Raw genomic sequence first — 13,988 nt, forward strand, 5'->3', positions numbered from 1 at the left:
CAGACATGGTGATCTGCTGATTCCATCAGCCCACCATCCCTATGATGAATTGTAGTGAGTCAGAATGTGCTGCCTACCTCATTAATATGCACGAGGTAAGTCAGATCCTGACCCACTACGATTTAGATTTTTAAGAACAGATCTGTTAGCACATAGGTCGGTTCTTGAAAGTCTTTACTGGTCACAAAAATACTGGTCACATTTTGTGACTAGCATTATGTGATTATAAAGTAGTGAATATGGCCCTAAGTCTGTAATACAAAAGTTCCTAAGTTCATACAGTGAACATTTACAATAACTGAAAATTCTTAAACTACCGATTTCAAAATAACTGATTCTGGTAATGTACAATTTCAATTTCTGTAAATTTAATATTGTGAGATGGCTGTATACCATGGCCTTTTCCATGACTTGAAACGTTGATACTTACCCACTGTCATCAGCCGAGCCTGTGATAAGGATATCAAACAAACAATATCCTAATCCCACCTTTAGGCAGCACACATGAGACTAACATGTCAGGTTTCAAGATTCTATTGTGCTTTTTCAAAAACGTGTAGAAATAATCAAATGCACAATCTATTACAATCCAAGGGCCAGATTTATGACATTTTGTTTTGCGACTCGCATATTTACGATTCATTTGTGAACCACAAGTTGCAAGTCACAAAACAAAATGTACAACAATTTTACCCATACTGTTTGCAATTCCCAAATGGGTAGCAAGGGACCTGCTTAATTAATATTCATGACGCACACTGCAATTTGTGACCCATTTGGGAATAGCAACACTCACAGGGATGGTGGCCTGCTGGAGTGAGCAGACCACCATGCCTCTGACTGTTTTTTAAATAAAGCAGTTTATTTTTAAATGCATCCCATTGTCCTTAAAGGAAAGCGGGATGCATTTCAAAAATAAAAATGAAAAATGTTATTTTCATTTTTTTAGATTATGCATTAGTTTGTGGGACCACTGCCTGCTCCGAGAAAACATTTTTGCTACCATTCACAAAGGGGAAGGAGTCTCTTGGGGACCCCTTTCCATTTGTGATTGGGTTACCATCAACTATAAGTTGGTGGTAACTTTGACTGTTTTGCGACCACATTCCTGGTTGCAAAACATTGTTATATCCCCCTGCGAGTCGCAATTAGGAAGGGTCGCCCTTGGCACACCCTTTCCTAATAGCAAGTAGAAAACACATTTCGCGAGTTAGTAATAGGTTACCGACTTAGAAAATGTGGATGGTACATGCCAAAAGGCATTTTTACCAGTCACAAATGGCCCGATGGGCCGTTTGCAACCATTAAAAGCCTTTGTGCATCTGGCCCCAAGGCTGTCATTATGAGTGGCATGGAAAATAGCCTGGATGTTTGCCAACAAGATACTGGGTTTACTGTATTGGTTGCAGATGCTTTTCAGGGTTTGCAAAAAGTATTTACGTTTTTGTTTTTGCTGATGCTGGGCAGCGGCAGCAACAAGCCCTGGCAAAGCTAAAATTTCACTATTCCAAGCCATGACCTATTAGCTTTTCCACTGATTTTTGCTTTTCTATGGACCCCATTCACAAAGTTTATTCTATGAGCAGGCGTTTCTTACTCCAGGCTTATGCATTGCATGTATATGAAATTCCATAAGTAACAAATGATATTCAGTCTTTCAATGAGTAAGCACCTTACTCCTTGAAAGTGCGCACAGAAAATGCTTGGTGAATCAGTCATGAATATTGAGGTATAACTCACATCTAAGATAGGGGAAAAAACTTTGTGCATCAGACACAAAGTGTTTATCTATGAAGACATGTCTGATAATGCTTTCTGATAAGGGTACTTTATCAATTTAAGTGCTTTATAATTTAAATTTGATTACAACATGTTTACATACAATTTTTTTGATGTACATAGTGTTAATTATTTTTTTCTCCTTGTCTTTATACTTCTTTGTATAGTAAATCAAAATTTGAAGTCATTGTGTACTATAATGGCAGCCTATGATAATGTGAAATAAATCTATTCTTTCTTTGACCACACCGGTGAAACACGTAAGCAAATATTTTACCACAAATTTCATTTCAGAAAGGATGAATCCTCCCAGAAACATCACAGTGTTATTGGGGTCTGATACCCTGACACTAACGTGGGAAACACCAAAAACAAATTATCCCGCCGCAGATGCATGCTTTGAGTATGAATTCATCATAAAGAGCAAAGACAATGAGGTAAGAGAATATCAGACTCTGAAATTATTTTAGGACGGCTTAACCTTAATTTATTTTGTTTCAAATCCTAAGAGTACTGAAATGTCTTATTAGCTAAGTAATAATTCCAGAGAATATGATATGCCATTCATCACGTACAAATATGTATTTTTTTAAATTTTGCATGCAACAGAATTCAGTCAACTCTGAATCAGGAACTAAATTCTTTGCTGAATATAAGAGATCCTTGCCCTGCTAGTGAGAACATTTAAGTTTTCGATTCGTTTTTCCCAGCACAATGGGGAGGAGACCCCATGGGCAACTGACTTTAGGTTGTGTAAATTTGACTGCTTCAGGGCAAGCAAGTATGCTAATACAGAATTTCTCTATTGGGTGTCATAGTGCCATCTCCACTCTATTTCAACAGGCAAGACATTCTACACAAAGTTCCACTAACCTCTCAGTAAACCTATCAACATTTGGGGGGTTTACTGTGTTCAAGCATATTTTTGGCTGCACCTCTATAAGTGACAGAAGTAGCATGAAAATGTAATCAATATAAATTCTTTGTGGCTTAACATTCTTAATGTAAAGGAGCATCAAAACGTATTATTGAAGGGGCATTCATTCATATGTGTGAGTTCTAATGTTTAGCATTAACATGAAAATTTTAGTTCTCATTCATATTTACACTTGTACTTTGAAATGCTGCCTTTCTTTAAAGCACACTGCACATGTATGTAATCCTGAATTCATTGCCCATGTTTTGCATGTATTCTGATATAAAGTTTGCAATTATAATTGTGTGTTTAAAGATGCATATTAACCGTGGCTTACTAAGTTAGCATGAGTAGGTCATCATTTTAACATGTGAAATGTATTCTCTTTGCATGTTTTTCCTTTTGCAGGTGAACATTCCTGATTTCTTAGCTGTAAAAAGTAGAATTGTATATTAGAGATAAAAAGGACTGTGAAAGAAGATCTAGGCACAGACTGGATGATTTGATGAGCAGAGAAAGCTCCCTATTGTTTTCTTATCTGGAGAGAAGAAACTCAAGGCTAACCTGGTTGTTAGTGTTATGTGGCACGGGAGAATCACTCAATGTTGCAAGTGTGCCTCATGAGAAAGGAAAGTATTGGGTTTCTGATGACGTGTTCAGAAGATATAGATGCTCCTGGAACTTTTTACTTTAAGTTAGTGCTCACTTTGTTAGATTTGCGGCAGATTACTTTAGTCTTCGAGAGGTAGAGACCTCTCGGAGCCTTTTGCTCTTACAATCCGTAGCTTCAGGCTAACACTGGATCCTTTATTTCTGAGGCCTTGTACTGGAGTCTTTGTGATGCTGACACCTACCGTGCTTTACCTCTAAACCTCTGAGACCCTAGCCTACTTAGCTTAGAACCTAACTAGATGTCTTTAATTCTGTTTCTGTTAAAGAACAATAATTACATTTTCTTCCAGGAATATAAATTCCTACTTTTTAGTTTCTGTATTGATGTGACGGTAATTTCTATATGCCTTATGCTAAAGAGATTGAATTTATTCTGGCATTTCAGCTTGCCGATTCTGTACCGTTATAATCTGATTTTGATGTGTTTATATATTGAAGTGATTTGTAATAAATTTACTAAAGTTCAATATTGATTCTCGGTCCTCTTTAGCCAAATTGGCTTCACAACTGAAAGTTGTAAAGTTATTGCTAACTCCCTTGCCTCCCAGGACACTCAAAGACCAACTGCTTTTGTATGCACCAGTTCAGTAAAGATATTTCCCAAAATATCACACTTCAATGGGCTTCCCTTAGTGATGTTTTTGGTAGTATTTGCACCACATGTGCAAATCCCATCCCAGTTCACCAAATTGTCAAAAACTCTTCATAAAGGTTTTTTGACTCAAGGTTTGATTTTTAGCATTGGAGATTCAAATAATATTCGGGGTGTGCCAGGCTTGCTTGAGATTCCCTTTATACTTGGCTTTGTTTATCAGGCCTTTTTCAGTTACAATCAGTGTTTGAAGTGCATTAAAACATTTTATAGTGTTCAAGCTGGCCCTCTCTGCAGGGACACTCCCGAACATTTTGCCTTTATCCTCCCCTTTTTGATGAATTTGTTTTTGCTGGCTTTAAGATTATTATCACGGCTGACCAGTGAGAAAGTGCTTGTGCTCTCTAATAAAAAATGATAGAATTGGTTTATACTCAACTGTCATATTTAGTTTACATGCAAGTTTCTGGTAAAGTGGTACTAACTGTGCCCAGGGCCTGTAAGTTAAATGCTGCTAGTGGTCTTGCAGCACTTTTTGTGCCATCCACTTAAACAGCCCTGTAAACATGTCTGAGGTCTGGTATTGCAGCCTGTGTTTGCAGTTGTAAACTGCCATGCCGACCTGGCAAAATAAATCTTTTACCAGGCACAAACCTTCCTTTTTAATACATATAGGTGCCCCTATTGTAGGCCCTGAACAGCCCAGGGGGCAGGGGGCAGGTATTTAAAAAGGTGGACATGTACTTTTTGGTTTTACATGTCCTGGGAGTGAAAAACGCTTACATTTATTTTTTACTACTGCAAGGCCTGCCGCTCTCATAGGATAACATTGAAGTTACCTTATTACATTGATTGAGCTATAATTTCTCCCACACTGTAATTTCCAAATGAGAACAGGTAACCAGTTCATGTTTGGTGTCTTTCGAATTCTAATGAGAAATCCTAACTTATGGTGAAGCCGGATGTTAAATTACAATTTTAAAAATGCCACTTTTAGAAAGTTGCCATTTTCCTACCTTAGCCAATTGGTGGCTGTAATCTGTTTCTGTGTCACATCACTGGGTGTAGCTAACAGTTGGGCTCTGTGTATTCCTTTTAGACAGCCACACACAATAGAGAGCTTAGATATGCCTGGATGGGCCATCACTGGTAGAATGGGAGGGCGGAGCTGAGCAAGCCCCTACTTACACTTAAGTAGGCTGTGTCCTGCCTCCACACAAAGGGCTGCATACCCCCTTTAGTTAGTCTGGAGCCATGACAGAGAAAGCAGAATACCTGGGTAATTCAAACCAAAACCTCTATAAGCTTCTCCCTACTTTAAAGGCACCAACTCTTCAGTACTTTTCTGGACCTGTTGATACTCTGCCAGCAAGAAAGACTGTTGTGCTGCTGAACGTACTGCCACTCTGCTGGACAGCTGCTCTGAAGGGCTGCTGCCCTGCTGTGCTGACCTGCTGCCACTGCCCTCATTCCTGGGAGAGAAAGACTGGAGCTGACTCTGTTAAACATAGGACTCCAAAGTGACTCCAAAGGATAGCTGGCAGGCCTCCTGACCTGAACATCAGGGACAGAAGGCTCCACCAACCTTGAACCCAGCACCTCGACTCTGCCACCTGTGAGTCCACGCTGCCAAGTGGTACCACCCTAGTCATGGATCCTTGGGAGTAGGCCTAAGGTGCTCTGCCCACCTCTTTTATCCAACAGATCCGACTCATTTCCTGTGCTGTGCGGCGAAAACCCAGAGCAGAACCCACGCATCACAGCTGCTGTGTGGATCAGAATTGTTGTGAAGACCCACATCACAGCCTATCACTTCATCCAAACTGCTGCTGCGCAATGCATCCTCAGCATAGACTCTCGCATACCTCATTGACTGCAGCCTCAACAACAACGCCGGACTCCACATTACAGCCTTGCAGCTACTCACAACCTGTGCATCGCCCTGCATTTTCAATGTCAGACTTTGCATCACAAGTCCTCATCTACATGATCCTCCATGACGATTCAGGACCTCACACTGTAGCCAAGCTGTATCTCAGAACAACGCATCGTTTTGGCTGTGCAAAGCATCTTGGACGCGGATTCTAACAGTGCTCCCCAAGCCAGGATTTAAGGTACTTAGGGGCCTATTTATACTTGTTTTGCGCCGAATTTGTGTCTTTTTTTTTACACAAATTTGGTGCAAAAATAACTCCATATTTATAGTTTGACACTAGACCCGTATAGCGCCAAAGTTATGGAGTTAAAGTCATTTTTTGGATGTGGAAACCTACCTTGCATCAATGAGATGCAAGGTAGGCGTTCCAGTGCAAAAAATGACTCTATTGCCTTAGCACTGTATTTATCCCCCTGTGCTAAAATCACACACGGGGAGGAGGGGTCAAATAATGGTGCAAAGCCTGCTTTGCACCATTATTTAACGCCTCGGTCAGGGCAGGAATTAGGGGACCTGTGGGTCTGTTTCCATGGTGGAACACCATGGAATAAGCCCATAGGTGCCCACCCTAGGCCCCAGGGACACCCCCACCCACAACAGAGGGACAGCGGAGGATGGGGGACCCCATCCCAGGTAAGTACGGGTAAGTATTTTATTTTATTTTTTAAAGTGCCATTGGGGGCCCTGAAATGGGCCGCCCTGCATGGCACTGGGTGAATGGCCATGCCCAGGGGACACTGGTCCCCTGTGCTGGCCATTGGGGTGGTGGGAATGACTCTTCTCTTTTCTGAGACGGGAGTCATGTGGTATAGATGGTTTGCGTCAGAAAATGACACTAGGCTGGTTAGAGGCATTTTTTTTTACTCTAACCTGCCTAACGTCATTTTTTGGTGTAAAACCCCTTTCTCCCATACCACAACCCCCACCCGTCTAACATCATTTTTTTTTTACGCTAACCCACCTGTTGTGCCGACTTGCACCATTCCATAAATATGGTGCCCTGCTGGTGCTCAGGAATGGTGCAAGCCGGTGCAAAACTTTTGGATGCAAAACTGCGTCAGTGCAGTTTAGCACCAAAAAGTATAAATGTGCCCCTCACTTCAGTGGGCCTAACTGAGTCCCTGTAGCCGGCCGCAATCTATTGCGGTCGGCCTGAACCCGGCACTTTCTAATGGTCTGGCATAACCAGAAGTCCACAGTTGACACCGTGTGCTTTTTAGTGCTACTTTTACTAAAATCTTTAAAATTGCATATCTCAGGTCCTACTAAGTGGATTTTTGTTATTTTGGTCTTGTTTTATTTGTTACAAATTACTCTATTTGTCTAATCTGGTGTGGGGTCCTGTTGTGGTGTGTTGTCACTGTTACTGCATGAAGTGTTGCCCAAAAATACTTTACAAATTGACTCTGAGTTAAGCCTGACTGCTCTGTGCCAAGCTACACGAGGGTTGAACACAGGTTATTTTAGTCTTGCTTGTGACTTTACCCTGAGAAGAACTGTAGTTGCTAATTGACTAAGGGGAAAACCAACAACCCAATTTCTTACATATGGAAACTGTGAACCTGTGTGCAATGTGGTCGGGGTGAGTGAGTGTGGTGGTGGAGTCAAAGGCATGGCTAAAAAAACTAAATGCTCTGTAACTTTTTGCAGTCTTTCACCTCCAGGTAATTACATCTAAAATAACACTTAGCTTAAATTAAAAATAAATACAAGTTAAGTTAATAAGTGGAAAATTCACTATTGTACATTATGAAACCTCTGTTAAGTAATGCACTACAGAGGTCAGTGTGCCTAACCAGAGAGCCACAGAAATGGCACTAATTTGTGGAGTGGAGAATAGTGACTTGTGTATTTTTAGTGATAGGAGGTCCCAGTCTGTCGCAGAAAGCCCTGGGAGTATGTAAGTCATTCTTTTAAACTTGCATTACACAAACAATAAGGTAGGCTCCTACAAAATGCGCAAAAAGGTTTAAGCTAAAAAAGTGCTTCCAAAATATAGATTTTAGTAATTTCCAGACTGTACCTAGTCAAATCTCTTTTATAACTGTCCATTAAAAACACACTTCACTGCTTAGCTGGTGGCTCACTTGCAGTTTCACTCAAAAAGAATAATTCTGTGCCATCAGGAATCTTCAAGTGAATCCATCAATTAAGGCCAATACCAGTTTCCAAGCCCCCTTTACGTTTGCAGAATAACCAATTATGCACATTTACATTTATTTCAGGCAAAGCAGACACCCTGGCAAGAAGGCTTGTTGCTAGTTTAGCTGTCTGACAATCCTTCAGTTTTGCAGCACAGGAGTCTCCTTGCCTCTCACTTCAGTTGAAGCATTTCACCTGTCGAAATTAACCGTCTGGGAGGGTTGTCTTTTAAGGGAAAGTAGGGGAACAGTTTTCATTAAATCAAAACACATGACCCTGAGACCCCGCCCACTTTGAACTCTGGATATAACGCTGATCTCCTGCTCAGGTTCAAGGTGTTGTAAAAATGGCTGCGTTCTCAAGATGGGGTTCCATGTTGAACAAATCGGTATACATAAATGGTAACCGTCGTTCAACTGATAGAGGAATAAACGCAGATCGGTCTATATAAAGTGAATACTAATAAAATGGAGGTTATTCTTGTTGGTGCCCTAAAATAAACAGTGTCAGCTAAAATGTTTACATTATTTAACACAAAAGCTAAGATTTCTTGACTTGACAAAATTTTGTGATAACACAGACCTTTAGTTCTAGAAATAAATTAAGTGCTGAGCACAAATCCTACTCTTATTTGAAGGGAGAAATAACTTAGAATTAACTTACCGGCAAGATGGTCCAACAGATAGAACGCGCATCCCTGACGCACTCCAATGATTTTTGGTCATCTGTTCGAAACCTGGCAACTCACACTCAGCCTTCCTCCCGTAGGAGGTTGAAGGGTTGAGCACACCTACACTGGTAAATAACGACATCTGTCATTTACGGAGCTTAGAAATGACAGAAGTGCAGGATGAAGGGCTGCATAAAAACGAGCGGTAACTATTCTTTAAACAGTCCTTTACCACAATTTCTGGCTTTGTCAACACGAAGCATAAACAGTTTTGAGAGACAAAATACACATTTACGATTAGAATTATGACCCTTTATTTCAGTAGCTGAAACCAATATTGAATTACAGTGCAAAATTATAATCGTCCATTGAGAGCAAAATTGAATCATTTTATATACTGTTTTGACATATTTCTTATTTTTATTGTAAATCTTTATTTGCTCATTGAAAAGGAACATTTTCGGTCTGGCAACCAGTAGCATAAACAGTTTCATTTGAAGGGAATGTCCATTATGAATTTGTTTTTAGGGATTAACGCAGGCCCTGGTAAAGGGTGGATAAGCTAAATTCATAATTTAAGTTGCTACTGTTGGGCAATGCCCAGCGTCCATAAATGGCTGTCATTAAGATTGAAAAATGAGATGTGCTACACCATAAGGTGGTTGCTGATGGAACTATCAAATTACCATGACACCTCCTTCTATTGAGCATTCTGCACTATTTAAGAAATATCAATTTCTAGGAATGCTGCTGGTAATCACAAATTTTCTTGAGTACAACAAGCTATTTAGTATCCCGTTTATTCAGTGGGATTTGAATAATCTGTTGACACCTCCAGGTTTTTCCAGACAATTTTGGGTTATTGGGGAAATTATCTGATTTGTTGAATATTGGTCCGCTGTTTAATTTCCCCATTTGTCATAAACCACCAATATACCATTTTACACATATTACGCTTTTATTGGTAAAATAGGGATGTTTCACATAACACATAAGGCTATCTTTTCCCACCTCTGCACCCCAAACAAAACACATTTCTATGAATGTTCAGTTCAGCAGATCACTTTGCCGATAAGCTGAGGTTAGGTTTTCTACTTCACTTTGAGAAACAAGGAGGCCAACTTTAATTTTTTTCAGACTTGGACTCCTGTAACACTGCTTTAGATGCTTTAATGAGAGGTTCACAAAAGCAATATATTTTATTTGTTTATTTATTTATGTATATCCTGTTTTCGAATTTACATACATTTATTAAAATAGTATTTTCTGTGAAGGTTTTTTATACTTTAAAAGTACAGTTCATAAAGCCTTTACTTTCCATCCCAACCATAACTACATATGCCATAGTTAGACATACGTAAGTGTTCTGATTTCATTCATAAAATCTAAATTAACATGATGAGTTTGCTTCTTGTATTTCACTTCTGAACATTAATTATTTCTGGTCCCTTGTGGACGGTGATCTGCATTTTAGTACCGTGCTTCTCGCCGCAAAGCGCTTCAACACATCGTTAGGGGTAGTTAGCGCTATATAATACAATTGCAATTTTTCTTGGTTACCATCTTTTGTTGGTTCCATGCATTCTGCTACACAGGTGTAGAGGAGAAACATTCTGAAGTCGATTATCATCATACTGACAGAGACACTTTTTCGAAGTATATTTGACATGCAAAAATGTAAAATAAAAGCGCTTAACAAACTGTGGGCGAATAAACAACACAAAAAATGATTGACCTCTATTCAATTGACTGTTATTTTCTTTCCTTTTCTAGGTAAAGACCATAGTATACAAGAACACACAGTACACAGCTCACGGTTTTAACACACGTAAAAGCTACGTGTTGCAAATGAGGGCAAGACAAGCCAGTCAAGAGAGAGGTTGTGATATGAACCTTGAATGGGGTGAATGGAGCGAACAAGTTATTTTTGGTAAGGCCTACTTTACAAGATTCTTATACCCAAGTGTGAACTGCATGCACTTTTCTCTAAACAGATGTATGTCTTTTATTTGTCGTTTGATGGTGTTTTTAAAACATGTGGACTACATAGGTTGCTAATAGGAATCAGTACCCAGCACTTTTATGGATATGCCTGATACATCACTTGCCATTTTCCAAGCCGAAAGGACTTTAAAGTATTCAGGTTTGTCTCATTAAAGGTTTCACTCAGATCCAAAGTTGTTCTTAGACTCTCTTTGAGGTGACAATAAATATGGTGGCACATTTAGCATTACAGGGCTGCAGTTGCTCTCAGAAAGTCAATAAATATGGACCTACCCGTATCACACAGGGTCACGTTCGCTTGCAGGAGCTCCCAATCACAACGTAGGTCACGCTGGGCATCTTTGTAAGGCCTTGGCATCTCAACAGCCTCAGTGTGTCCAAACCTGATCACTGTTATGCTCTGGTTGCTGGATGTTGGCTTTGATCCAAAAGAAGGAGTCCCTCAACATGTCACCCAGGCTATCTCCTTCTCTTCCTGGAGTGGTAGCACTCCAATTTTCTTCTCAGTCCTGTGGTAGATTTGCCATCTCTCCCAGAGAAACCAAATATAACTCTTTTTAGTCTCAGGCTTCATTTGACAGCGTGTGTGAGGAGCTTTCCCAAGTACAAAGTGAAAACTGGCTAAACCAAGGGGGTCCCCTTATATCCAATAGAGTGCCATTTGGTCTCCAAAAAAGTGCTACTCATATTCTAGTTGGCCTAAAGAGGGAGCAACTCATTGGAAAACGGATTTCTTTCAGTTGTGCAGTAACTAGAAAGACACCAAGTTGTGGATTAGAACCCAATACAATATTTTTCTGCTGGGTTGCTGGTGCTTTGTCCAGGCTTCTTTGCTAGAACAGGACTCTGCTAGAGCAGGACTCAGAAAGCAGACGACTGGCATATAGGCCATCTTTTTGGTTAAGGTGTGCAGCATTGGCCTTTCTTTATGGGATTCTCCTCTTAGACCACAGGCTGGCCTGTTGGACCTGCCTTGGTCCAGAGGAGGTGAACACAAGAGGATTGCCATGTTCCATTCTGTGAATCTGATTTCAATATCAGAGCTATATCAGAGGCTTACACTTAAGGCCATATTTACAAGCAACCTGCGCCGCCGGTGCATCACCTTTTGTGATGCACTGGCGGCGCAGGCTGAAGGGCTATATCTACAAGGCCACGCAAAGTCACTTTGCATGGCTTTACACGTCCTTACTTTGTGTCAATGAGGTGTTCATAGGGGTGGTATGTGTTCCCATGCAACATACATGGATTTTAACGCATTGCCAGATTTACAATGTTTTGTGAATGTGTCAAAAGCCTACGCCTCCAGAGGGGAAGCTTAAGGGCAGCCCAACAAGGAGAAATACCTTTATTTCTCCTTATTTTTTCCGCTTTCAGTGTGTGCTGCATTCTGCAACACACATGGAAAGATGAAAATACCTCTTGTAATTGTTTTTTTTGCAGGAAGGTGTCCCTTCCTGGAAAAAAACAACTATCCCCACAATGCAGGCACCGTTGCACCATGGTGCAAAGCAGTGCTTAATTTGTAAATGAAAAGGTGCCAGTGCCCAAAGCCCTCCTCTTTAACACACAGCTGCTGCAATTAAATGTGCGAACACAGAATACTGAGGCAGCGTAATCCCAAAGCCATCTACGACCTCTCAATCTATTTAAAACCAATCCCTGCCCCTTCAGCTCACTCTTGCAGCTTTCTGCTTCCTCCCATTGTGACGCTTTTTCTTTTTTCTCTTCCCCCGTCTTTCCCAAACGTGTCTTTTGCTCGCAGCAAATGCTTGAGGCAGACGACTAAGCCCCGGCCCTCAAAAATAAGTGCTGGTGCTCAGCACCGGAAACAACAAGCACAAATTAAGCACTAGTGCAAAGGTGCATGCGTTGGTGCATGGCAGCCCATTTTGTGCCAGTGCAGGGGACAAGGACAGAAATGTTCAGTATCTTGTACATACGGTCCATTCCTGCCCTTTTCTTTTGACTCCGGGCAGTGAAGCAAGAAGGCTTACAGTGCTGATCTGCATCAAAAGATTGCAAATATTGCCCTTAGTTTTGCAATAGACTGTGACTAGGAGAAAATAGTATCTGTAACTAAACCTGGAAAACTCTATGACATTAGGGCTACATACATAAAGGGGTCCTTAACCATATGTACCACACCCACTCACGTGCACACTTGCATACTTGTACACTTGACTATTAATCAGTTGTCAGCAACGTCAACATGTCACCCATGTTGACAGGACTACCACTTTGAAATGTGCCACATCATCTAACAGAGCTAGCATTTGTTGGTGGGCAAAAAGAAACCTACTATGTCAGTGTAGGAAATCCAACTTTTCTATGTGGTTTACCCTAGATGTTTTTCCTTTTGCTGGACTCTATATTTGTGTTGGCTTTAGAACACTGTGCGCATTACCCCTGCTAATCAATACAGAAGTGCCTGTGCTCCCATATAAAGCATGATCGAATTGGCATAACCCTAATTTGAATATTTAATTTACCTATAAGTTCCTGGTATATGATACAAGGTGTACCAATGGTGTGAAAGCTAAATGACACTCGTGGACTGCAGCACATATTGTGCCATCTACTACAGTGGCAGTGCAAACATGGCTTTAGGCCTACCATTGTAGCATGACTGTAGCAGTGTAAAAACTGCAATTTTGACCTTTCAAAATAAATCCTTTTGTCAGATACAATCCTCCCTTTTAAACATTAATTATTCGCCCCTACGTAAGTCTTGTACCCACAAGGCAAGGCGCATGGTATTTAAAAGTAGGTCATGTATAAAATGTAATGTTTACATGTCCTAACAGTGACTAGCAACCAAACACTAATTTCACGTTGGTAGGCCAGGCTGTCCTTTCTAGAAAACCTGCAAACGAAATACTAATACTGTATTGCGGGAAAAGGATCAGCTAAAAAATAATTAAACAACTTTTAATGGATATTAAAATCTAATTCAATGGTGAAGCCCCATTTTTAGTGTATACTAAATACTTTGAAAAGTTACCTTTCTCTGTCTGAAGTTTCTACAGTCAATTCTGCAGCTTCTCCTAGCCTATTCTTTGTGTGACTAAGGTGTGAATGAGGTGTAAAATTCTTCCCAGGAGCTACGTAATAGGTCACTGTGATTGACAGTTTGACATGAATGGCCAGGGATGTGTCCTTTGAGCTCAAAAGAAGGGTGGGGGAGGTGCTTATCCTGTTGTCACCCAATGTCAAATTCTGCTTGATAGGCTTGTTAAACCATATATAACACTTTAGGTGTGCTTGAATGGAAGGG

The 13,988-nt window shown here is 40.5% G+C and overlaps 1 protein-coding gene across 7 annotated transcripts in view; it reads left to right on the plus strand.

The window, feature by feature from the left end:
• The window catches only part of LOC138250106 (granulocyte-macrophage colony-stimulating factor receptor subunit alpha-like), a 467,284-nt gene that overhangs the window by 383,981 nt on the left and 69,315 nt on the right, over nucleotides 1-13,988 (plus strand). For all 7 annotated transcript variants that reach the window (XM_069204545.1, XM_069204544.1, XM_069204542.1 and 4 more), the window contains 2 exons: nucleotides 2,074-2,216; nucleotides 10,481-10,637. In XM_069204545.1, the coding sequence (XP_069060646.1) occupies nucleotides 2,074-2,216; nucleotides 10,481-10,637 (300 nt within the window). The remainder of the gene's footprint in view (nucleotides 1-2,073; nucleotides 2,217-10,480; nucleotides 10,638-13,988) is intronic.

Source organism: Pleurodeles waltl, chromosome 8 (genome assembly GCF_031143425.1).
Source record: "Pleurodeles waltl isolate 20211129_DDA chromosome 8, aPleWal1.hap1.20221129, whole genome shotgun sequence".
NCBI classification, from domain to species: domain Eukaryota; kingdom Metazoa; phylum Chordata; class Amphibia; order Caudata; family Salamandridae; genus Pleurodeles; species Pleurodeles waltl.